This window comes from Python bivittatus, unplaced genomic scaffold, assembly GCF_059951505.1.
Source record: "Python bivittatus isolate LINGU-HERP-01145 unplaced genomic scaffold, Pbiv_v1 ctg000210_np1212, whole genome shotgun sequence".
NCBI lineage: Eukaryota > Metazoa > Chordata > Lepidosauria > Squamata > Pythonidae > Python > Python bivittatus.
In genome coordinates, this window is record NW_028277053.1 from 6,848,636 (window position 1) to 6,873,063 (window position 24,428).

At 38.5% G+C, this 24,428-nt stretch overlaps 1 protein-coding gene across 13 annotated transcripts in view; it reads left to right on the forward strand.

The window, feature by feature from the left end:
• Positions 1-24,428, forward strand: part of CFAP99 (cilia and flagella associated protein 99) — an 82,580-nt gene that overhangs the window by 27,677 nt on the left and 30,475 nt on the right. For 7 of the 13 annotated variants that reach the window (XM_088139350.1, XM_088139357.1, XM_088139363.1 and 4 more), the window contains 4 exons: positions 2,177-2,345; positions 16,643-16,723; positions 20,414-20,482; positions 24,288-24,347. In XM_088139350.1, coding sequence (XP_087995476.1) covers positions 2,177-2,345; positions 16,643-16,723; positions 20,414-20,482; positions 24,288-24,347 — 379 coding nt within the window. The remainder of the gene's footprint in view (positions 1-2,176; positions 2,346-16,642; positions 16,724-20,413; positions 20,483-24,287; positions 24,348-24,428) is intronic. The other 6 variants (XM_088139356.1, XM_088139359.1, XM_088139358.1 and 3 more) reach the window with 4 other exon arrangements.

The window sequence follows — 24,428 nt, forward strand, 5'->3', positions numbered from 1 at the left end:
TCACACTGCCATACATCAAAAACGTCTCAGAAACCACAACCATATGGCACCCAAAACACCCTAAGTAAACCAAAAGACCCAGTAGCCCAAGAAGAAAAAGCAGGAGTCATCTACAACATACACTGTAAGGACTGTAACAAACACTATGTAGGACAGACAGGCAGAACACTAGCAGAGCGCATCCATGAGCACCAACTAGCAGTCAGAAGACATGATGAAAATTCCTTATCTCACAACACATGGACAGACTCAACCATAGTTTTAACTGGGAAACTCTCAGCATTTTAGGCCAAGAAAACACAACGGTGGCCACGGGATTGGAAAAGGTCAGTTTATGTTCCAATTCCAAAGAAGGGCAATGCCAAAGAATGCTGAAACTATCGCACAATTGCACTCATTTCACATGCTAGCAAGGTTATGCTCAAAATCCTACAAGCTAGGCTTCAGCAATACATGAACCGAGAACTACCAGATGTACAAGCTGGGTTTTGAAGAGGCAGAGGAACTAGAGATCAAATCGCCAACATTCGCTGGATCATGGAGAAAGCACGAGAGTTCCAGAAAAATATCTATTTCTGCTTCATTGACTATCCAAAAGCCTTTGATTGTGTGGATCACAACAAACTGTGGCAAATTCTTAAAGAGATGGGAGTACCAGACCACCTTACCTGTCTCCTGAGAAATCTGTATGCGGGCCAAGAAGCAACAGTTAGAACCGGTCATGGAACAACCAATTGGTTCAAAATAGGGAAAGGTGTACGACAAGGCTGTATACTGTCACCCTGCTTATTTAACCTATATGCAGAGTACATCATGAGAAATGCCAGGCTGGGAGAATCACAAGCCGGAATTAAGAGTGCAGGGAGAATCATCAACAACCTCAGATATGCGGACGATACCACCCTAATGGCAGAAAGTGAAAAAGAACTAAAGAGGCTCTTGATGAGGGTGAAAGAGGAGAGTGCAAAAGCTGGCTTGAAACTCAACATTAAAAAAACTAAGATCATGGCATCTGGACCCATCAATTCCTGGCAAATAGAAGGGATAGAAATGGAAGCAGTAACAGACTTCATTTATTTGGGCTCCAAGATCACCGCAGACGGAGACTGCAGCCATGAAATTAAAAGACGCTTGCTCCTTGGGAGGAAAGCTATGGCAAGCCTAGATAGCATATTAAAAAGCAGAGAGGTCACCTTGCCGACAAAGATCCGCATAGTCAAAGCTATGGTTTTTCCAGTAGTAATGTATGGCTGTGAGAGCTGGACCATAAAAAAGGCCGAGCGCCGAAGAATTGATGCCTTTGAACTGTGGTGCTGGAGAAGACTCTTGAGAGTCCCCTGGACTGCTAGGAGGTCAAACCAGTCAATCTTAAAGGAAATCAACTCTGATTGCTCATTGGAAGGATCAATAATGAAGCTCAACCTCAGATACTTTGGTCACTTAATGCGAAGAGAGATCTCTTTGGAGAAGACCCTGATGCTGGGAAAGATTGAAGGCAAAAGGAGAAGAGGACGGCAGAGGATGAGATGGTTAGATAGCATCACTGAAGCAATGAGCATGAAACTGAGCAAACTCAGGGAGGCAGTGAAGGACAGGAAGGCCTGGCACAATATGGTTCATGGGGTCACGAAGAGTCGGACATGACTTAATGACTAAACAACAACAACAAATCAAGTGATCACTATTGCTCTGCTTGTTCAGAAAGAGGGATAACTCTCATTTGGAACAGTCTGAAAGCCTCTTCAGATTACTATCACTGTTTTTTGCCTTTGGATGTTTAAGCTTTATCTTACGGTTTTTGCCATATTTATGCAGTATTTTCAAGACTTTTATGATTCCATTTCAGCCTGATAGAAAGGAAGTAGTATCAGTAATGTAGTGATGGCAATATATTCAATGTACCCTTCTGTGGTCATTTTATACAGATGTTGAATAACCATGCAGATGACAAATGGATTTCTTCCAAATGCCAAGTAATAATTTATTATAGGTAATAAATAATATTATAGATAAAATAATAAATTATTATACCTCAACATAATATTGGACTTCAGGAACAATCTAAATGTTTAAATTCTGTAAAATAACCAAAATTGCTTGTTGTTAGTATTAGCTAACCAGATGGGACCTTGTAAAAAATAAAAACTGTATTTATGTTTGTTTTGCTTCCTGGAAGATGGCAGCCAAAAATACAGGAACTGATAAATGAGCTTGATAATACTGCAGATAAATACGCTAATACAACTTTAAAGAAAACTGAACCAAATGAGTTTCACTTGACAGTCCCTAATCCACGAGCTATACTGATTCCTGAGCAAATTCCACAACAAGAGAAAACAAAACCTGTGAGTTCTGTTTTTTTCTGTACAAAACAAGCTTGATTGGTTTTTGAAAGTATTTGAATCCAAAAGAATTTAAGAACTCTATCTGGGAAAGCTTGGTTGTTGAGGAAAGGATTTTATATTAGTAAAAAACCCTAATTATTTGTGTAAACTTGAGTTTTATAACAGAAACATTTTGTAATCTCCTACAACTTGGATTTCTTCTAGGCCCAGAATAATATGAGGCTAGGCCCCTTCTCAAGGTCGAATAAAGAAGCCTTTAAATCTTATTCAGAGTCAGAGGAAAGGAACTTCTCTTTAAATTATTTCACAGCTTTACCAGAACCTTTCCTGGTTCTGCATTTGTCAGAATAGGTGATAAAGTCAGGATAGGAAGCAAAGAGTTTCTAAGCAGAAGAGATCTCTCAGGAAATTAGCCAAAAGGACGGCACATTTTGGAGAAGGGATTTCCATCCCAGGCTAAGAAGGAACACAATTTTAATTAAATCTGAGAAAAGTACAAAATCTAGGGGCTACTACTAAATATGCATCTGCCCTTGTTCTAGGGATGCTGGAAATATAGAATGGAAACAACATGTTTGGGAACCTATTAAGTAATCCTCCAGTCTTAGAGGATGATATTTAAATACTTAAGCATTCTTAAATAATAAATTAGATAAGGTTAGAGTATTTGAAAACAATTACATTAATGGAAAAATAATAGTTTTTACATTAAAAAATAATTTTATTAAACTAGTTTAAAAAAAAAGTATAAATACATACAGCTACTGATGTGTGGGTATGTGTGTATGTATATCAGTAGGATGGCACCCAAAGATGAGCTGTTAAAAGAATGCCAGAGGCAGCAGCAGATGGGAGGAGCAGAGGAAGTGCCATGGCAAGATAAGACCCTGCATGGGATGTACTATCAACAAATAGCTGACATTGGGAAGTCCTACCAGTGGCTGGAAAGGGCTGGGCTAAGAGACAGCACTGAAGCACTGATCATAGCAGCACAAGAACAGGCACTAAGCACCAGATCCACAGAAGCAGGGGTCTACCACACTAGACAGGACCCAAGGTGCAGACTGTGCAGAGAGGCCTCAGGGACAGTCCAACACATAGTGGCAGGGTGTAAGATGCAGGCAGGAACACCATACATTGAACGGCACAATCAAGTAGCTGGCATTGTGTACAGGAACATCTGCACAGTGTATGGGCTAGACCCGCCCAAGTCTAGATGAAATACTGAAATTTCAAAAGGGTCCACATACTTTAAAGCACCATTGTACAATCATAACTGAAATTGAATTGACAGATATACAGGCAACAGTCCATTGCTACAAATCAGGCATAGATTTCTGTTTCCAGTATTCTATGATAATTATTTTAGCCAGCCCCCACCTTCATAGGTTCCAAATACAGTGGTACCTCGGGATACGAACTTAATCCGTTCCGTGACTCTAGTTGCAACTCGAGTTGGTCTCAAGTCGAGGTAAAGTTTCCCATAGGGTTCAATGTAAATCCGGTTAATCCGTTCCGCCCTCCGAATTTGGTCGCAACCCGAGGTGAATTTCCCCATAGGGTTCAATGTAAATCCAGTTAATCCGTTCCGCCCTCCGCCCGAATTTGGTCGCAACCCGAGGCAATTTTCTCTTCAGAGCCAGACTCCCGCCAAGCCTGCTCTGCATTTTCTTTGGAGCCATGCTAACATGCACACCAAAAACCTTTGCAAAACACCGCAAAACACACCACAAGCCTCACCAAACATCTCTTTGCTACCGCGACCTCGCCCACAGGAAGCCGCGACCGCGTGGCAGCAGGGAAAGTGGCCGTGGATCCGGTTCGTAAGTAGACGCAAGTTCGTAACCCGAGGTAAAATTTCCCTGCCGAAGCTGGTCGTAACCCGAAATGTTCGTTAGTAGAGGCGTTCGTATCCCGAGGTACCACTGTACTGGGTATATAGGCACAATTAATGTAATTCATCTTTATACACAGTGATCAATCCAAAGTCATGTTATTCAATATTTGCCTGCAAATGTGGCAATAATAGGCCACAACCAAACCATATGAGGTAATGTTCCAATGCCTGAATTGGCACCAACAGCAAGGCAATGTTCAACCGTTATTGAACATTCTCATTTTTTGTGCTAGTGGTTGTTGTTGTACAGATCTTATTTTTGTTGGAATGGCAGCAGCAGCTGATCAAAGGTACATAGGATTAAAGGGATTAATTCCCAGTTCATATTTAATCATAACCAGAGAGGAAAAGAGAAATTGATTTGCCCATCACTCTCAGATGAACATATATATTCCAACATGATGGAAGCTTCTCCCTTGCAACTCACATAAGCAGCTCTTTACAGCCCAGCTCTGTTAGAGATATATATTGAAATAGTCTCCTTGTATGTAATTCATGTAATTGTTCTGAACCAGATACATTTTCTTTTGAATTTGAATGTTCTCTGAAAGCAGCTAAATCCCACTGATCCACTTTGCACTAGGCAACAAAGTTATATTCTGAATTCTAGTAATTTTAAGATCATAACAACTAATTTCATGTTGTTTAAAGAGATCCTCCATCGGTTTACTAGGACAGGATGTTCAAGCGTAATGTTCTAGAGGCTGCATAATAGTTTATTCACCTTCTTTTAGATTCCTTTAAAAAAGGGCTACTGGCTTAATTCTTCTAAGACCTCCAACTACTGGTCCACGTAAATGACATAACAAAAGTTTGGGTTGAATACATTGCCAAGAAGCACTCTGAGGAAATTCAAGCTCATTTTTAAAAAGTTTTAAACATGGGTTTCCCAAAACTGAATTGATCCCAAGTAGCAGTGTTGTGAGAGGCCCAGTTTTATCCCTCTGTCCAAAGTTTAGACACTATTTTTAAAACTGGAATTATCCTTTAGGTTTTTCATGCATAAATGGGCCAAAACTGTATCTTCCAGCCAGTACTTCCCATTCTGTGTTTTGCAGCACATATTGCAGGTATTGAAATTGTTCCCTGCCCAAACCCAATTCTTGGTAAGATTTCAATGAGATCAAATAATAATTGTCAAGCTAAGCCCAAAATAGCAGTAGATTCTGAAATCCCTTATTCCAATTAGTAATTGAAAGGAGAATAAATACCCACTAATAAGCCTAAAAATATAAAAGTTAAAACCATCTTTCTCAAAAATTAGCAAAATTTGCACAATGAAAATCTCTTAGGATGCCCTTGCCAAATAAATTTATTGAATATCCTGTACATTTATTTAAAAGAATGTAATGGAATAAATATGAGAAAGCCTATCAGAATATAACCAATCTTGGAGTTATATTAATCTTAATCGTGTTTATATTACCCCAAATACTCAAAGAAATTCTGGACTACACTGTGTGCACAATTATTAGACAAGTGAGTATTTTGACCATATCATTTTTATGCATATTTTCCACCTCCAAGCTGTAGAAACCTGAATGCTTATTGGATATAAGCATATCAGGTGATGTGTATTTGTGTAATGAGGGAGGGTGTGACCTAAGGAGATCAACACCCTATATCAAGCTGTGCATAATTATTAGGCAGCTTCTTTTCCTCAGGCAGAATGGGCCAAAAAAGAGATTTAACTGACTCTGAAAAGTCAAAAATTGTAAAAGGTCTTTCAGAGGGATGTAGCACTCTTGAAATTGCTAAGATATTGGGGCGTGACCACAGAACTATCAAACGTTTTGTTGCAAATAGTCAACAGGATTGTAAGAAACGTGTTGAGAAAAAAAGACGCAAATTAACTGCCAAAGATTTGAGAAGAATCAAACGTGAAGCTACCAGGAACCCATTATCCTCTAGTGCTGTCATATTCCAGAACTGCAACCTACCTGGAGTGCCCAGAAGTACAAGGTATTCAGTGCTCAGAGACGTGGCCAAGGTAAGGAAGGCTGAAACTCAACTGTCAGAGTCTGCACACTCATTCCTAAAGTTCAGTAAATCCTCTGGATTCTAATTAGTTCTATTAAAGATTCCTTTATTGAGAGAAATGTACAGCATCTATAGGTTGTTGAGTCTAAGCATTGCTAAGCAAAACCCTTCCTTTTAACCCCTTCCCCCCCTTCTACTTTTTTTTCTCGCTTGAAATTCCTCACGCCTTTCTCTGGTCTCATGGTTGCTTGACCTTGTTGGTGCCTCTGCAGAGATAACAGTAGCACCTGGCTTGGCTTCCTCCCACCTCTCTCCTGACTTTGATGGCAGGAACAAGCAAGCAGGCCTCCAATTAACAATTATAACATTTAACCCTGTCAACTATGCATCACTAGTCTACATTCAGTTAAGCTTTGATTTCTAGCTTGCGCAGATCCTGACACAACCACCGGTGAACAAGATTGAAATGGCAAGACTGGGCCAAGAAATATCTGAAGACAGATTTTTCAAAGGTTTTATGGACTGATGAGATGAGAGTGACTCTTGATGGACCAGATGGATGGGCCTGTGGCTGGATCAGTTATGGGTACAGAGCTCCACTTCGACTCAGATGCCAGCAAGGTGGAGGTGGGGTACTGGCATGGGCTGGTATTGTTACAGATGAGCTAGTTGGACCTTTTCAGGTTGAAGGTGGACTCAAAATCAACTCCCAAACCTACTGCCAGTTTTTAGAAGACACGTGAGTTAAGATGGCTTCCGGGAAGAGGGAGCTGCCTGGAGAAGTTCCCTAATCTTCTGAGAAGTTAAGGTAGATTTCTTGTTCAATCCAAGAAAAAATCCTGCTACTATTACCAAAAGGCAAAAGTAAATCTTAATGTGGATTACAATTTAGTTTCAATTATAAGACTGTAATTGGCCAGAATATATACCTCTGGAAAACCTTTTAAGTTAACAGCAACAGGGATTTGATTGGGATTTGGAAAAAGCAAGTGCAAAAGCAAAAGTGGAGGAAGGACAATGACTCTTGGCAAGTGTCCAAGGAGCTTTGAGGAGCCAACTTTATTACCAGCTGGCAAACAAGCTAAGATAGAAGATTTTTTTTACCTCTAATGAGGGAGCAGAGGACTTTGTTGTTGGTGGTGCAGCTGATTGCTGTGAGTTTGTGGAGTTGGAGGGCGGAGAAGTATCTGGGTTGGTGTTGGAGAAGCAAGACGACGCTGAAGCCAGTCCTGGGGAGGGGCAATTAAAGAAGCAGCATTCATTTTTCCCTAACAGAGCTTTGGAGTCAGAGAAAACTGGAAAAGGAAGTTGGAAAGAGTCAGAAGAAAAGGAAGAGCTTGATGTGCTCACCTTTGAGCAGTCTCACATTGCTCTAATTGCTCAAACAGTGAAGTGTATCTTTGCAAACATAAAAGGAATTGAAACTTATCTTTCCAGTCTTATGACTGAAATGAAGAAGCTCCATACTAAAATTGCTCAATTACGTCACGATCCCCAAGTCTCTTCTCCAGCATTTAATCAAAGAGCTCAACAGTTATGTCGAGTTCCACCTGATTGCCAGGAGAGTGAAACATCTCGGAGAATTAACAACAAACTAGAGATTTCGCTAGAGCGTGAAAACTATACCCAATCTTTGGTATTACAACCAACCAAAGTTTGTTTAACAATGTGCACTTATAAAGGGAAAATTCCAAGTTGGAAAAATAAATTTCAGGCTAAATCCCATCTTCATGTGCTTCTCCGCATTAGACCTCAATTGATTGATTTGGAATCAGTGGAACTCCTTAATCAGACTCCATGGGCACAAAGAATCATGTTAGTATTCCAGTCTGTTAGACTGCCCTTCCTAATCCAAAAATATCAAAAGCACCTTTGGACAAAAGGGATTTTCTCAACATGTGTCTTTGTTAATACAACAATCAAAGCCCTATTCCCTAAGAGGCCAGCGACTAAGCCAGCCAATGAAGAACCCCAATCAGAGCAGCGGGAGTCAATGCTCCCTCAGCTGGCAGTGATTGATACGACAGATAGGTCTGCAAAAGAATTCCAACAGCCCTTAGAACCCATCGGTGAACAGTGGACTCAACCTCAGAACAGCACACTCTACAATATTTTGGAAAACTCAGTTGAAGAAGTTCTTCTTTGTTCTTTTGGAACCCTACCCACTCTGGACCAAAAAATGATTTTAGAAAGATTAGATTTAATAAAAAACAGACTACAAAACATAAGAGATGATGAGGTTCCCTGCTCTGCAGTGAACAACAAAGAGTCTGTGATCCTTTCTTCACTGAGTCCTTATGCGAAGCCTACCCTAATGATCCCTAAAGGCTTAAAGACCAGCCTGACTACTCCTAACCCCCAAGAGTTATTGACTGACTCAAGCTTTACAACCACGGAAGCCTCAAAGTCCATTCCCCAAAATGGTTGCATATTTGATGATCCTTCTAATTCTCTGAATTACATAACTGAGCTGGATTGGCTAAGTACTTATACCCCCCTGGTTCCTTGAGTTTGGTCTCTTGGAATATAGCAGGGTGGAGAAACAAAATGCATGACATGGATTTTATAAATTTTTTAACCTCTTTTGATTGTCTTCTTTTGCAGGAAACTTGGTCAGCAAACCCTTTCAATTTAAATGGTTTTAGAAATTTTATTCTTCCAGCCTATAAACTTTTTAGCAAGGGCCATCACAGGGCTGGATTAGCAATTTTAGTGAATACTAATCTTGATGCACAGATTTTATTGTTAGATTCATGTCCCCCTATAGCTCAAGCACTTAGTTTGGTATTACCATCTATGAATCTTATTATTGTTAATGTTTATCTACCCCAGGCTGCAGAAGGTGGTGACTATATTGCCAATTGGGACAAGTTTTTTAACTACATTTTGTTCTTAACTAAAAAGTTTCCTGCAGATCAACTTTTTATGGCTGGTGATTTTAACGCTAGAATTGGAAATAGTATTTATGACTGGTTTTCAAAGTTAGGCTTCAATGATGAAGAGCTTTTACCACTGATTCTCTGCTTACCCCGCTCATCTAGTGATGCAGCTTTTAATACCACAGGGAGGAAGATGTTAGACCTTTCCATAATCCACAATATGATCCTGAATGGTTTAAGCTGCTTCCCCGACTCAAAGGGGTGCACTTTTAGCTCCACAAGGGGTCAAAGTGTTATAGATTATATGCTCTGCTCGTATAGCCTATTGCCCGATATTTCCTATTTTACTATCGAATCTCGCATCGAAAGTGATCATCTGCCTTTGACTATAGTTTTAAAATGTAACTCATCAAACCTTGCGTGCATATCGCTTTATGACAGTCATGCCTCCGATAATATCTTTAAAAGAATTAGATGGTCTGTAGCTTTAGAAAAGGATTTCCATGTTTTACTTGGATCTGAACCATGATCAGCTTGGAAGTGGATTTAACTAACTCAACTTCGGTTGAAGATGCTCTTTCTATCTTCTCTTGCTTAATTAGCAAATGTAGTCTAAAAGCTAAACCTGCTGAGGTAGCTGTCTCAAAATCTTCCACTTGGTTCAATCTGGAATGCCATATCCGGAAAAAGAAATTGAGATGCATATTTAAAGAATTACGCCAGGCTGGGGACTTTAGTAAATATAATGAATTCTTAAAACATAAGGAAAGCTTCCAAGACCTTATCATTAAGAAAAAAAAAATTTTTTTCAGGGTAAATGGGACCAATTGTATAGGGCTATCAAATGCAAGGATAGTAAATCTTTCTGGAAACTTACTTCGAGCAATTCCAGTGATAATTCCTCTTTTGCCGCCCCTGCTATTACATCTCAGCAATGGGTGGCACATTTCTCAACATTGTATGACGCTCCTGTAGCTCCCTACAATGAAGAAGATGATTCCACTGCCTTAGATTTACCACCGTGGCCTCCGGTGAGCACAGATGAAATCATTGAATTAATTGTTGATCTAAACATGGGAAAATTGCCTGGCCCGGATGGGCTCCCAGCTGAACTACTTAAAAATCATGTTGATTGGTGGGCCCAGCCGTTGGCTTCCTTATTTACGCTCATTGATCATTACGGCAAAATTCCGAATACTTGGCTCAATTCAATAATTCCAATTTACAAAAAAGGTGGGTTTGACCAGCCCGGTAATTTTCATTCAATCAGTCTTTTATCTATTTTAGGCAAGCTTTACGCTAAACATCTTAAACGCCGTCTACTAGATTGGATGTATACAAATGATGTAATCGGGCCTGAACAGATAGGCTTCTGTAAAGGAAATTCAGTGATTGACCACTGTCTCACATTGAACTTTCTAACTGAAAAATACCTGAACTTAGGAAGGAAAAAGCTTTTTGTAGCATTTATAGATCTTAAAAGCGCTTTTGACTCAATTCCGAGGGATGTACTATGGTCTAAACTGAAGAAACAAGGAATAGATCTGAGGTTGCTGTTCCTACTAAAGAAACTACATACAGACACCTCTTGTCAAGTTAAATATTCAACTAAGAGTCATTTAACAGAGAGAATACCTACGCAGAAGGGAGTTAAGCAGGGCTGTGTCCTTGCTCCTCACCTGTTTAATCTTTTCTTGAATGACTTGGCCCACTCCCTTAGCTCAGTTAATGGTCATCCCCCCAGTCTTGGTGGTCTTCCTACTCCATTGTTACTTTACGCCGATGATACTACAGTTCTTTCTTGCTCGAGGATGGGCTTATGAAGATATTTGGAGGCATTTTATAATTATTGTCAAAGTAACTCACTATCAATTTTTCCAAATCAAAGGTAATAATATTTGCTAAAAGATGGCATCTGGCGAGATGGTCTATGGGCAGTGTAGAAATTGAACAAGTCAAAACTTTTAAATACCTTGGCATTACTTTTAGTTATAAACTTTCTTGGGTAACTCATTGTAATAAGTCAATTCACTTAGCCAATTGTTCCGCCGCCCAGATCAAACAGTTCTATTTTACAAGAGGCAATCAATTTGTACCAGCAGCAATTAGGATATTTAAAGCCAAATCTCTCTCTCAAATATGGTATTCCTCTTTGGTTGAGAGCTTTTAACGCTAAAGTGGAAGGTATACAGCTTCCTTTCTGAGGCAGCTCTTAGGAGCTCCTAATTGCATCTCTTATCCCATAATCTGCCTAGAAACGGGTCAAAGTTTAATCGAAACTAAAGCCTGGATTTTAACAAATATTGGCTCAGAATCTTATATAGAGCAGCTCCTCGAAGTCTGCTATCATATCTCAAAAAAGACAAATACATCTCGCTGTGGTCGCGACATATCCAAGCTTAAACAGATTGGGATTGCAATTGAGGACCTATATCTTTCAGATGAAAGCTTTGTATTTAGCACTATTAAACAGAGACTTTTGGACTTAGAATACCACAAATTCAGACCAGCCCAACCTCGTGTATGCTCCCCTGCCATGCTTGGTATAGAAAATCAATTGGGCAATATGGCAAATTATTTCAGCGAAGGCCCTTTTTCTTGGCTAGAGTGAATGCTTTTCCTTCTAAGGTGCTCCTTGGAAGGTATAAACACATTCCCATCCATGACAGGCTCTGTCTTTGTGGCAGCCCAGATACAATCTATCATTTTTGATTGTTATTTATTTGTGTCTCTTCGACATGATTTGCTTCTAAGACCTTTGCAGGGCAAATATCCTCTGAACGATGTGGATCCTGTGTCATCCTGCCGGTATTTGCTTTGTGATGCTATACCTGAGATTACCCAAATTGTTGCTAAGTTCCTGGAGGAAGTGTTCAAAAGGAAATGTAACCAAACTCTTCTTTGAGTATTGTTTTCCTGCTGTCATCCTTATGATATGCTAATTCCTTGTATTTTAATGTTTGCAATGCCAGTAAAGGTTTGAATTGATAGAAAACACGTTCTTCAAGCAGTGGTACAGGAAAAATTCTGCATCTTTCAAGAAGACCATGATGTTTATGCAGGACAATGCTCCATCGCATGCATCGAAGTACTCCACTGCATGGCTAGCCAGTAAAGGCCTCAAAGATGAAAGAATAATGACATGGCCCCCCTCCTTACCTGACCTAAACCCTATTGAGAACTTGTGGGCCCTTCTCAAATGGGAGATTTACGATGAAGGAAAACATTACACCTCCCTGAACAGTGTCTGGGAGGCTGTGGTTGCTGCTGCACAAAAAGTTGATCGTCAACAGATCAAGATACTGACAGACTCCATGAATGGAAGGCTTATGACTGTTATTGCAAAGAAGGGTGGCTATATTGATCACTGATTTTTTGTTTCAAATGTCAGAAATGCTTATTTGTAAATTTTGAGTTGTTTGTTCATTATTCTCACTTTAACAGATGAAAATAAACGAGTGAGAATTCTTTAGTTGCATAATAATTCTGCACACTAATAGTTGCCCAATAATTGTGCACACATAGATATGCTCCTAAGAAAGCCAAAACCTCACTTTTACTCTCTTAAATATTCAGGTTTGAGGTTTATTAACATTTTGGATTGACCAAGAGCACTGTAGTTGTTCAATAATGAAATTCATCCTCAAAAATACACCTTGCCTAATAATTGTGCACGCAGTGTATTTGTTTAGATTTACTGTTGTATCAAAATAAATACATTTAGCAGTTGTTATATAAAGATACCAATAGAGGTGAATATAATATAAAGATAAAGAATATAAAAGCTATATAATGTAAAGAATATAAAGATAAAGGCTAGAACATTATTGTTGTTTTTGGCCACACAGCCAGATGTTTAGACTGGATTTGGCATTTTTATTCACCTGTCGAGTCCTTCCCAAGGACCTGGGGATAGGCAGATGTTTGATGGTGTTAAAGGTATTGTCGCAGGATATAAGCTGTTTTAAGTAAAGTTGACTTTTGCAATTGACTGATAGTGATTTTGTCAATGCCGATGGTCCTCAAGTGGTGCTCCAAATGTTTTGGGATTGCACCTAAGGCACCTATTACTACTGGTACTATATTTGCTTTCTTTTGCCTTAGTCATTCTACTTCTATCTGCAGGTTTTATGTTTTGTGATTTTCTCCAGTTCTTTCTCTTCTATTCTGCTGTCTCTAGGTATTGCAGTGTCCACTATCCAGACTTTTTTGTCTTTCTTATCAACAATTGTTAAGTCTGGGGTGTTGTGTGGCAGGTGCTTTTCTGCTTGAATTCTAAAGTCCCAGAGGACTTTAGCTTCTTCATTTTCTATTACTTTGTCTGTTTTTTTGGTCCCACCAGTTCTTGCTTGCAAGCAAATGGTATTTCTTGCAGATATTCCAATGTACCATTGTTGCTATTTTGTCATGACGTTGTTTGTAGTCAGTCTGTGTAATCTTCTTGCAGCAGCTAACTAGGTGGTTTACTGTTTCTTCAGCTTTTTTGCAGAGGCAGCATTTGCTGCCTGTTGCTGTCTTCTCAGTTCTGGCTTTATATGCGTTTGTTCTTAAGACTTGGTCTTGTGCAGCCAGCCCCCCTGTCTCTTTCTTCAACTTTCCTGCTCTTAGCCATTGCCAGGTCTTGTTATCTGCTTTAGCCATGTCTCTTTTCTGTTCTTCATTTGGTCTTTCTTATAGGCCAGTTTGGTTTCTTTGGTATTCAGTAAGCCTTCACAGTGTACTAGTTTCAGTGCATCTTCTTCACTGTCCTTCAGATATTCTTCCAATGTTCTTTTTTCTTCTTCAACTGTCTGGCGTACTTGTAGCACTCCACGTCTACTTATGCTCCTTGGTAAATAGAGTCTGTCGACAGTGCTTCACGGATGAAGGGTATGCATCATTGTCATTATTTTTCTGGTCTTTCTATCCAGGGCCTCTAGTTGAGCTTGAGTCCAGTCCACTATTTCAGCTGTACTGTATATCTAATGACTGGAATTGCCCAGGTGTTAATTGCCTTGATAGTATTTCCGCCACTGAGTTGTTGTTGTTGTTGTTGTTAACATCAAGTCTGATTCATTTCAATTTATACAGTAACTAGACAGGGCTCCAAACTCATGTATTAATGACATGTGATTATAAAATGTAAACTATCATTGGAATATACTGGAAAACCATAATATCGTCAGAATTTCTGCAGAAATAAATGATTCATACTAGAATGAAACAAATATTAAAAGATGAATTTCCTTTTCAACCTGCGATATTCTTACTAAGCCATATACTTCCACAAGGTATACTGAATTGGCTTTGTATATGCTAACTGCCGCATATTTATGCTTTAGGCTTCTTATTAGAAAGAATGCCTCTTTCCCTTTGTAGGCCAAATAAGTTGTGAAAGTATGCTTTGATGTCTAGAATAACTCCTTATCTTAACAGTAATTATGATGCAGAATCTCATTGAATTTGGAAGCCATTTTTAGTTTATGTTTACATAAATATTTCAATTTTATAGGACTTCTTAAATTAGGATAGACTATGGCTAGAGTTTATCATATTTTACAATTTAAATTTATTATTCATATGGTCCTGTTTGCTTTTCCTGATTTATTTTATCTATCAAATTTATATGGCCGCCCATCTCACACAAAATGATTCTGGGCAGGGTACAATAAAACCAACAATTAAAACATACTACAAAGACCACTTAAAACAATTAAATTAATTAAACATAAATATATTTTATTTTATATATTATTTATATATATGTATATGTATTCTGCTTAGCTATTTTCAGGTTTTAAAAACCACACTAAAGGATTTCTTGGGATAATGGTAGCCCAGGTTCATTGTGCATACCTTTAGTTGGGATTCTCTGGGCAGTACCCCAACTAAATGTATGCATAATATATTTGGTTATTTGTAATTATGTAATGCTAATTAAAATAATAATAATCACAATGAAATATTTAAAAATTGTAACATGTAAATCCCTTGTTCACTTGCCTGATTATATCCTTTCATTCTTTTCTTTTTGTTCCTTCTCATTTTCTTATATTTCTTAAAAATGTTCAATAAAATATTAAATATATTTTTATAATTAATACAAAGTTTTATATTATATTTAATTAATTATTTTTCCCATTTCATTTAACATTTTAATACAATACATTTAATATTTTAATAACTTAATTTTTATTTTATATTTTAATATATAAAACCATTTTTATTTTAAACATCCACAGCTGGTAATTTTTGCTGTTTAGCTTTGCTATTTCTGGGTTGCAACTTTTACCAGCCATTGTGTCTCTGAGTCAGTTACTCTTAAATTCTTGCTTCTGTTTTTCGAGATACCGCTGGATCAGTTTTTCAGCAACAACATATTGGAGTTTATCAATGAGATCTAGTTGCATTCAGAGACAATTCAGATTCAAAAAATATATAATTAATTAGTTCAGCATCATTACCTGGGTTACATAGATGATTATTCCAATTTACATTTCTGCTGGAGCTGGACTGTAGGTAGCTATTTGGGAGAGTTGTGAAGCTTCCATCATGTTGCAACACCAGTTTGTCTGAAAGGTGGCAAGCTAACTATTCTTCCCTCCCCTCCCTCCTCAAATACATATGGACTGGGAATTAACTCTTTTTAGTCCCACTGTAATATTGATCCAGTTGCTGTCACCATTCAGAAAGTCTTTGGATTTATACATCAACAGCATTAGTTATGAGTGAAGCAAAGTGGTACATTTCTATAATGACTTTTGCTCACAAACACTCCTACAGCCACTTTTATAATCTAATACAAGTAGTCCTTGTTTAGCGACCACAATTGGGACCAGCAGCTCTTTCGTTAAGCAAAGTGGTTGCGAGGTAGGAAATTGCATGACTACAGCTGTGTTTTCCTTTTCCCCACTCCCTTGCCTTTTGGAATGCTCACTCTAGCGCTGGGATAATTACCAAGAAGGGGATTAATGTTTGTATTTACGTTCATTGGAGAGGAAGGGATTACAAGAGAGTAAGCAGGCACACAGTGGAGAATAGAAGAATGCAAGGGGGGGGGGAGAGAAAAAAACTAAGCAGTTTCTGTAAGCAGTCTCCCCTGTGCCTGACTTGTTTTTTCTCTCCCCTCCCACCCACACACAGAGTGGAGAGATTGGAGAGGAAGGAATTACAAGAGAATAAGCAGACATACAATGGGGAACACAACAAGCTGTTTGTCTAGCGTACTTGTGGCTCCCGGCCCCAAGCAAGCTCAAGGCTGCTGGCACCAGCACATTGCTTTTGATGTGTATTTCCCATTGTGTGCTCTCTCGTAATCCCTTCCTCTCCCACTGTTCCACTCCACAAGGGGAGAAAAAAAGAAAAACAACTGGACAGGCATAGGACAAATCGTAGTGACTGTAATGGCGATCACGTGACTGAGGTAGGCTATGAAAGTCGTAAATCTGTGCATTGCTCGTAAAGTTATTTTTTCAGCACCGTCATAACTTTGAATGGTTGCTGAACGAGGGAGTCAGTAAGTGAGGACTACCTGTAGTTTTTGGCTGTATTGTTGTGTTTAGATTCCCAGGAATACTTACAAACCTCCTAGAATGAAGCAGCATCTAGAAAGAATCAGACTGAAGAATCGCCAAAAAGCAGAGGCAAGTTCAGTATTGTCTTAATAATTCATTTACTATATTTGTTGGAATGTTTCTACCCATATTTGCTGAATTTTGAAATATAGATGTGGTTTCCAGGGAATTGCTGAGGAGTCATATGCCTATCATAATTGGTTGCTTATATTTGAATAATGGCTTTTCAAGGTTCTGCCCCAGATTGCCAGTTATATGATATATGATTAAAATCTTCTGCTACATACTTTTTTGCACTTCATAAAAAATCCAAGGCACCAAATAACTAAATTAAATTAAAGCATAGAGCAAGTGGCTGTGTTACAGGCGCTCCCAGTTTCAGCTTATGGTCACTCACTCACACACTTACAGCCTATTGAGGCATGGGGATCTTGTCAGCCCCCCTTGCTTTCTGCCTGGGTTTTCCAGATAGGTGTGGCTAGAACAAACAAGACACACAGTCCTGGGCAACAGACAGGAAGTAATTAGGGACACGCACAGATCACTTTCAACCAAACACTGAGGCGCAACAGGTTCTTTGGAATACACAGAGACCCAGTGAATTTAAAGTAACAGCAAAGCTTTACTGGTAAGGATGCACATTTGCTCTTTCTCACATGCATGCACACACACGCTCACCCACATTTACCCACGTTCTTCTCAGCTAGGCTGCCAGGCGCTAGCTAGAGGGACAGAAGCTGCCAAGTCTGGATCCAAAGATGACTCGAGTGGGCGGGGTTCAGAAACCCCTTTTATCCCCCAAAGCCCTTGCTTTCCTTGTTGATTCACAAGTCTGGCAGCTACTCTTGCCTTGTTAATTTACAAGTCTGGTAGCTGTTGATGGGATTGGGGGGGTGTTTCCATGTGCTGAAGCCCAACTTCCCTTGTCTGGTTCAGGTGACATTTTTCTTTGTTTCCTTAATGAGTTGTTTCCCTCCCTGAAGGGATCTTTTAGACAAGATTGCTGGCTTTTTGTCCTTTCTGCTTACCTGCCTGCTTCATCTTTTAGTTATGGCAGCTTCAGCCTGGTATCACAGCTGAACTCAAGCAAAAATCTACTTCTGTAATCACAGCCGTGTAGTTAATTGATCAAATTCACTGCCTTGAGATGTCATCTTATCCACTAGCTTAACGGCTTTAAAAATGGAGGAAACCAATTTGAAGGGGATAATGTGGCTGTCACGCCTTCATGTTCAGAGACAAGTATGCCTCCGTAACTCAGCAGATGGAGCAGATGGCCAAAGAACTGTTGTTCCACAAGCTTCTTACATGTTTCATGAAGGCACCTGGTTGTCCATTGTATGGAATGAATACCTGACTATATATGTCTTTCCTTTGTTCCATATTGATATACATGTTTCTTAATACAGCTATTTTTATAACAAGATATTGCCATTATTATATCTAATGGTATATGAAGACAGATAATATACCTGTTCCATTTAGCAGTTATCTCCCCTACTGTACTGAGTATGTCATTCAAAGTTGCCTATAGAATTGCTTACACTGAGCTTGTCATCCAAACTCCTTGCTTTAATCTAACAGACTAAAACAAAGGAGGACACAGGATTGTTGGAAAAAAGATACCTCAGTATCGGGGAAGGGAGAAGCATGAGAAAGAGAGTTACACAAACTTTGCCTTAATTACAATATGTGTAAGTTGAGTGGGAGAATTACTTGGATAGGCTTTCAAGATTAATGCCAAGCTGTACAAGGCAGGCAAACTCAGGAAACAAGAACCACCTAATTTTCTGGAAAGATCTTTATTGCTAGCAGGGTAATTTAACAGAAGCCTGTTAAAGCAGTTCCACTGTTCCGGTTATATCTAGCAAAGTTAAGATGGAGTTGCTCTGACCCACTTAGGGTTCCCCTGGGCTGAGGTGCAACAGTCCTGTTTCTTCCTTCATTTTTCCAGGATCTGTTAGACATTCCATCATAAAGATACAACCTTATGTTAACTGAAATCTAAAGAACAATCCTCCAAAGACTTCGCTAATCATGATTGAGAAGACTTCTGGGTTTGTTTAGCTGCTTGCATATTCAGGGAGAAGCCTCAAGATTTGAAAAATCACAACACATACAAGGTGGAGGACTCTAAACAGCTGAGTGAGGATTAATCTGCTTAGGGACATGAAATGTTGGTTCTGATGATAGTGGGGTTGTTTCAGTGAAGAGGAATGTAACATGCAGCAGAACGTACCAGAGTTTGACCATAAAATTCTTCAGAAGGAAAAGATGAGAGTGACCAGAAAACCTATAAAATCTGCTTTTTTGCAGCTACACTGGCTTTTTCTGCTGTATTTGTTTTTTTTCCTTATTGGAATAGTTTGTGATTTTAGTACTCCCTTAGTGCCCACCCCTTTAGTACTCCCTTAGAAGCCCACCTTGGGCTTCATTTCCCATTAGCTTCTTCACATTACATAGAATCCTATTAATCATTGCTCTGTATTTGACCGTACTTACCTCTAGTTTCCCTTAATATCAAGAATTCCAGCATTATATGATTACCTTCCCTGGAGGTCTGCCACTTCGTTTTGTCCACTAAGTTTTTTCTGTTGGTTACAATCAAGTCAATAGCTGATCTTCTATGGCCTTCCTAGAGAGAAAACATGATAGCACTTTTTAGGTATCAGAGGGAATTTCATATACAGGTAGTCCTCACTTAACAACCACAATTGGGACCGGAATTTATGTCACTAAGTGATGCAGTCATTAAGCAAGACATCACCTGACACTTCGCTTAGTGACCGCATTGCCAACACTCCTGACTGCTGTCATTAAGCGAGAATCATGGATTGTTAGGTGGGGTAACTTCCTGCCAGCTTCTCACAATCAAGTCATTGAGGAAGCCAGCAGGAAATTGCAAGCCCCAGGTGCTGCTGGGTGGGGGAGGGAGCGAGGGTGTGTGTGGGAGGGTTGGAGAGGGTGCATGGGGGTGCAGTGGGATGCATGAGGGCCTCAAAACAGCTTGGATTTTCAACCCCAGAGTTGAGAGGCTTCTGAAGCTTCTCTAATCTGGAGCTGAAAATCCTTTGTGGCTGAAAATCCTGCTTGGATTTTGACAGGGAGCCATTTCAGCCAGCCCCCAGAGACGAGAGGGAGTCCTCTTAGTAGGCAGCAGTGGCTTGTGACTTTCTGGGGAAGCCAGCAGGGAAGATTGCAAATGGCGATCAAATGATCACAGGGCGCTTGGTTCATGATCGCAACCATGTGACTGTGGGAGTACTGCAGCGGCGGTAACTTTGGGTATGGGTCACAAGTCCCTTTATTCAGCACTGTCATAAATCCGAATGGTCACTGAACAAATGGTCATTAAGTGAGGACTACCTGTAGAAGAAGATCAATACTTGTTTATGTTAGAATGCAGGATGAGGGTCTTAAGTTATAGGAACACAGATTTCAGTTTAATGTTAGAAAAAATGTCCTAAATTTAGAGCAATTCAGCGATGGAAACAATTGCCCAAATAATTGTGGGTTGCCCTTCACTAGTTATGGTCAGATAGGGACTAGGTAACCACCTGCCTGAGATAATTTAATTTGGATTCCTGCACTGAGCAGGGGATTGAACTTGATGGCTTAAATAGCACCTTCCAACTTTGAGTCAATGAATCAATGCAGTTCTATATATAAATAAAGTATCTGCTTTTGTACATTAAAGAATAAACATTAAAATTCTTCTGTGCAAACAATTAATGGCATTAAAATTACTTTTACCTTTAGGAACTGCTACTAGAAGCAAATATTAATCAATTCAGCTGTGCAGCCCCAAAGTTTGATTACAAATGCTCTGTAAGTAAAACAGAAATCAATAAATGAATGCAACAATGGATAAATGGAGGAAAAGAATTTAATAGGATTTATTTATTGTAATGTTGTTGTTCAAATCATTTTGAATAATTTTTTGTTGATATTTGGTATTGATAATGATTGCAGCACAGGTCTATCGGCTCATCCTAATGTCACTCTTAATCCTGACACAAAGGGGCCTGCTAATCACATTGAAATGCCATGTTCTCATGATGTTGCCTTTAGTTCATCCCTAGTGCAGAGCAAAGACAATTTAAAGTTATGCTTAGCAGTTCCATATCAGAATGTAAGGTGTGAGTTGTTGTTGCTGTTATTAATAATAATAATATTTATAGACTGCCGGAGTCTTGGTAACTTGTAGATAAGGAAAATGAAAAGTACTAGTACTAATAACAAATGCCAGTAAATTATGGAAGCTTCTAAATTTTTAATTTTCCTTAGGAAATAGAGTCAAATTCTGACTTTAAATCTATAAAAGCTGTGTACTGCTTATAGATTATTTCACAATAAAATTTTGGAATAAAAGACACTTCTTAATAGTGAATCAACCTTTCCTGACTCCAGCCTGCTCTTTTGCTACAGTATTTTCGAAATCATATGCCAAAATGTGGTAGATTCTTATTGCCTAAAAATAGCATGCCTTGTTATCTTTTGTTACATTTCTTTTTTCATGCAGAAACACTTGTTTGTATAGTCTTTTTTTTTTTTTTTTGCTTAAGAAACTCCTAATCAGGCGTTATATTCATTTTATATGCACCGTAATTGGCAATAAGCATTTTTTTTAGTTTTTATTTTTTCCTTTAATACTTTTGAGATGAAACCATAATTTAGAGAAATGCTGCTGCCATTAAGGTGAGTAGTATTTCATGAACATTTTTTCTTGCTACTTTATATCTTTCTTATCAAATTAAATTTCCCTGGCCCAAATCAGGGATTTATTATTTTAATAGATCTTTTCATTCTGGTTTTCCTTTAATTTATCCTCCTTTAATTTATTCTTCACTTCTCCCATTCATCATAAACTTTTCAAGGAGGATTTTAAACTCATCTAATTTATTATTGGCAACTATTTACTAAGTAAAGTTTGAAGTGACTGAGCTGTTAGTAAACAACTTTTAGTTGGTAGGTCTCAATCAGAGTCCAGCAGAGTTCACTGTCATCTACTGCCCTTCTTTCCTCTAACTGTTCCTTGTCTTCCAGACATGATAACTCTTCACTTTCTCAATTTAACATCTCAGATCTGTCAGCCTTACGAGGTAGACCAGACAGAAAACACGAGGAGATGAGCTAATTCTACTTTATTGTAAGGTTACATTACAGAATCTTGCAAGTCTGAAGTCCTGCTCTCTCCCTGTCCCCTTTACAGCCCAAAAGCCAGGGAGGGTCTCTTCTGAGTCTCTTGCCCCGCCCCCCATTCCTGCTGTGGGCTCAGCTGCCTTTATCAGACCCTTGGTTGCTTCTCCTTGCCTTATCTCCCAAGGTCACTCCCACATACCATTACAGATCTGTTAGCAGATAACAAGATATGTAAATTACAATAGCACATTCTAGATTTTATTGTCACTACCTTCAGTGAATATTCCCAACAAAGCTAAGTGTGGGCCTGTTTTGAATTTCTAATTGATTATTTTACTCATTTCAGTGAATATTAAACTCCCAGAGATTCAAACCCTTGGTTATGTCCACCACAGATGAAAATAGGTGCCTTTCTTTTTGTAGTTATTGCAGCATAGATTTCTTTTTATATTCCAGTTTCACCAGAGTCATGTACCAACTATAAATTATATAATTTTCTTTTTATTGACATAGAGGAGAAAATACAGGCTTGAAAACCCAAATCTTATTTCAGTCCCTTTTCTTAATGCCCATTTGTGGGTTATTTTCCCAGACTTTTAATAATTGTGGGTTGTTTTCCCAGACCCTCTAATAATAGGATCTTGTACTCCAGTAAATAATATAATATTTGGATATTAATTCTTTTGTTGACTTATTTAAATTTAAATTTAGTAAGCAGCTTTTTAATCATTTGGATATTGGAAAGAAAAAAGGGAACAGATTTGTAGTAAATTAAACCAGAGAAGATTGACATTTAACTTTTTTTTTTGTTCTATCTGCTTCAGGCCTCATAAAATTCTCTTACAGTGCATATCTTTTATTCTACACTGGTTGCTCTTTGCCCTTTCATTAATATATTTCATATATATGCCACTTTTCCAAGTTTCCAAAGTTGACTTTAAAATGAATTAGAGTAGAACTGATAATTTCTTTAGTATAATCAGCACAAAATGGTAAACTTAATCTTTTTTTTAAATTTTGACATGAAGAACCATGGCTTAAGTTCTATGTGAGCTGCTATTCCTACAATATTTCTCAACTGTTCAGCTTTATGGTTGGAAATATCAAATCCATAATCTTTTGATTTATGTTAGGCTCTATTAAAACTTGCTATTTTGTGCCATCCTTGAATGGTGGATGACAATAGACTAGTCTGAGAACCTGAAATAGATGTGACAGGTTAAATAATAAAAATATCTCAGTGGCAGCAGTATGTCCCAACCATGAAACTCCATCCCAACTTTTGATTTTCTTTTTTTTAAATACTTAATGATCAGGACATAATTAAATGTATTTTACCTAGTTAATTTGTTGAAAACTTTAGGTTCCAAATAGGTAATTACTTTTGATGTTTTAAATACACCAATCAGGGAGATTATTTTGGTGCTTCTGACAGGTTGGACTACTTTTTCCTTTTGCAAAAAGACTGATGCAAAATAGGAATTAATTCAGTCTTCTCCCTATTGTCTGTTACCATCTTGCCATCTTCTCCAACAAACTGGCTGACCATTTTCTTGACCATGTCTTGTTCTGTTGTTGTTTAGTCGTTAAGTCGTGTCCGACTCTTCGTGACCCCATGAACCATATTGCACCAGGCCTTCCTGTCCTTCACTGCCTCCCTGAGTTTGCTCAGTTTCATGCTCATTGCTTCAGTGATGCTATCTAACCATCTCATCCTCTGCCGTCCTCTTCTCCTTTTGCCTGTCTTGTTCTACACATACCCAAATAAACTGTTTGGTGTTTTGGGGGTTTTGATTTGTTTTGTTTATAATTTTGGCATTATTTAATAGCCTTAACTCGTTTTGAGCCTCAGCCTTCCTGACCCTATCCTTATAATCTACTGTATATTCAGGCTACTTTGTGATGTTCTGCTTTTGTCATATACCCTTCTTTTAGTGTTTTAAATTTGTCCTCTTTGTTTCTCAGTTTATCTGAGAGCTCTTAATAGGTGGACAGGCAGGTTTGGGAGCTTTTTTCTTTTTTCTTGTGATGCCAGTCTCATCAGGTGTTTCCCACCTTTCATTCTCAGTTAATATCAGGGTAATTAAAATCCCTCATTACCACAGTAGTGTGTTTCCTGGACACCTCGGCGATCTGATTTGCAGATTTCATCTATATCTTTTCTTGGTTGACTGGCCTGTGGTATGTACCCACAACAATGTCATTATTATTTCTATTCCCATTATTTTTTATTGCCTTTATTGTCTTGATTTCATCTGTCTTTATCTTCATGCAGTTAATTTCTATTAAATTTCCAGTCATGTAGATGCTGTTTAAAATATTACATGACTCCTACTGCTTTTTTGAGATGATTTAACTATCTATATATCTCAAAGGTCATTCAGATAATTTAAGTTTCATGTAATCCAGTATGCATAATTTGATTTTGAAGTATGCTCCTTTTTCAGTAGAATAATTTATAGAATAATGCTACAATGATTTTTACACATAGATTATAAAGGAATTCCCAAACCTTGCTGAGAAATTCCAGGCCCAGAAGATCAAGTTCAAGGTGAGGAACAGCTCTAGGTGGCTTAAAGTTCTAACCTGGTGAGATGCAAAAAGTTCAGGCTGACTCAGTTTAAAACTGGAC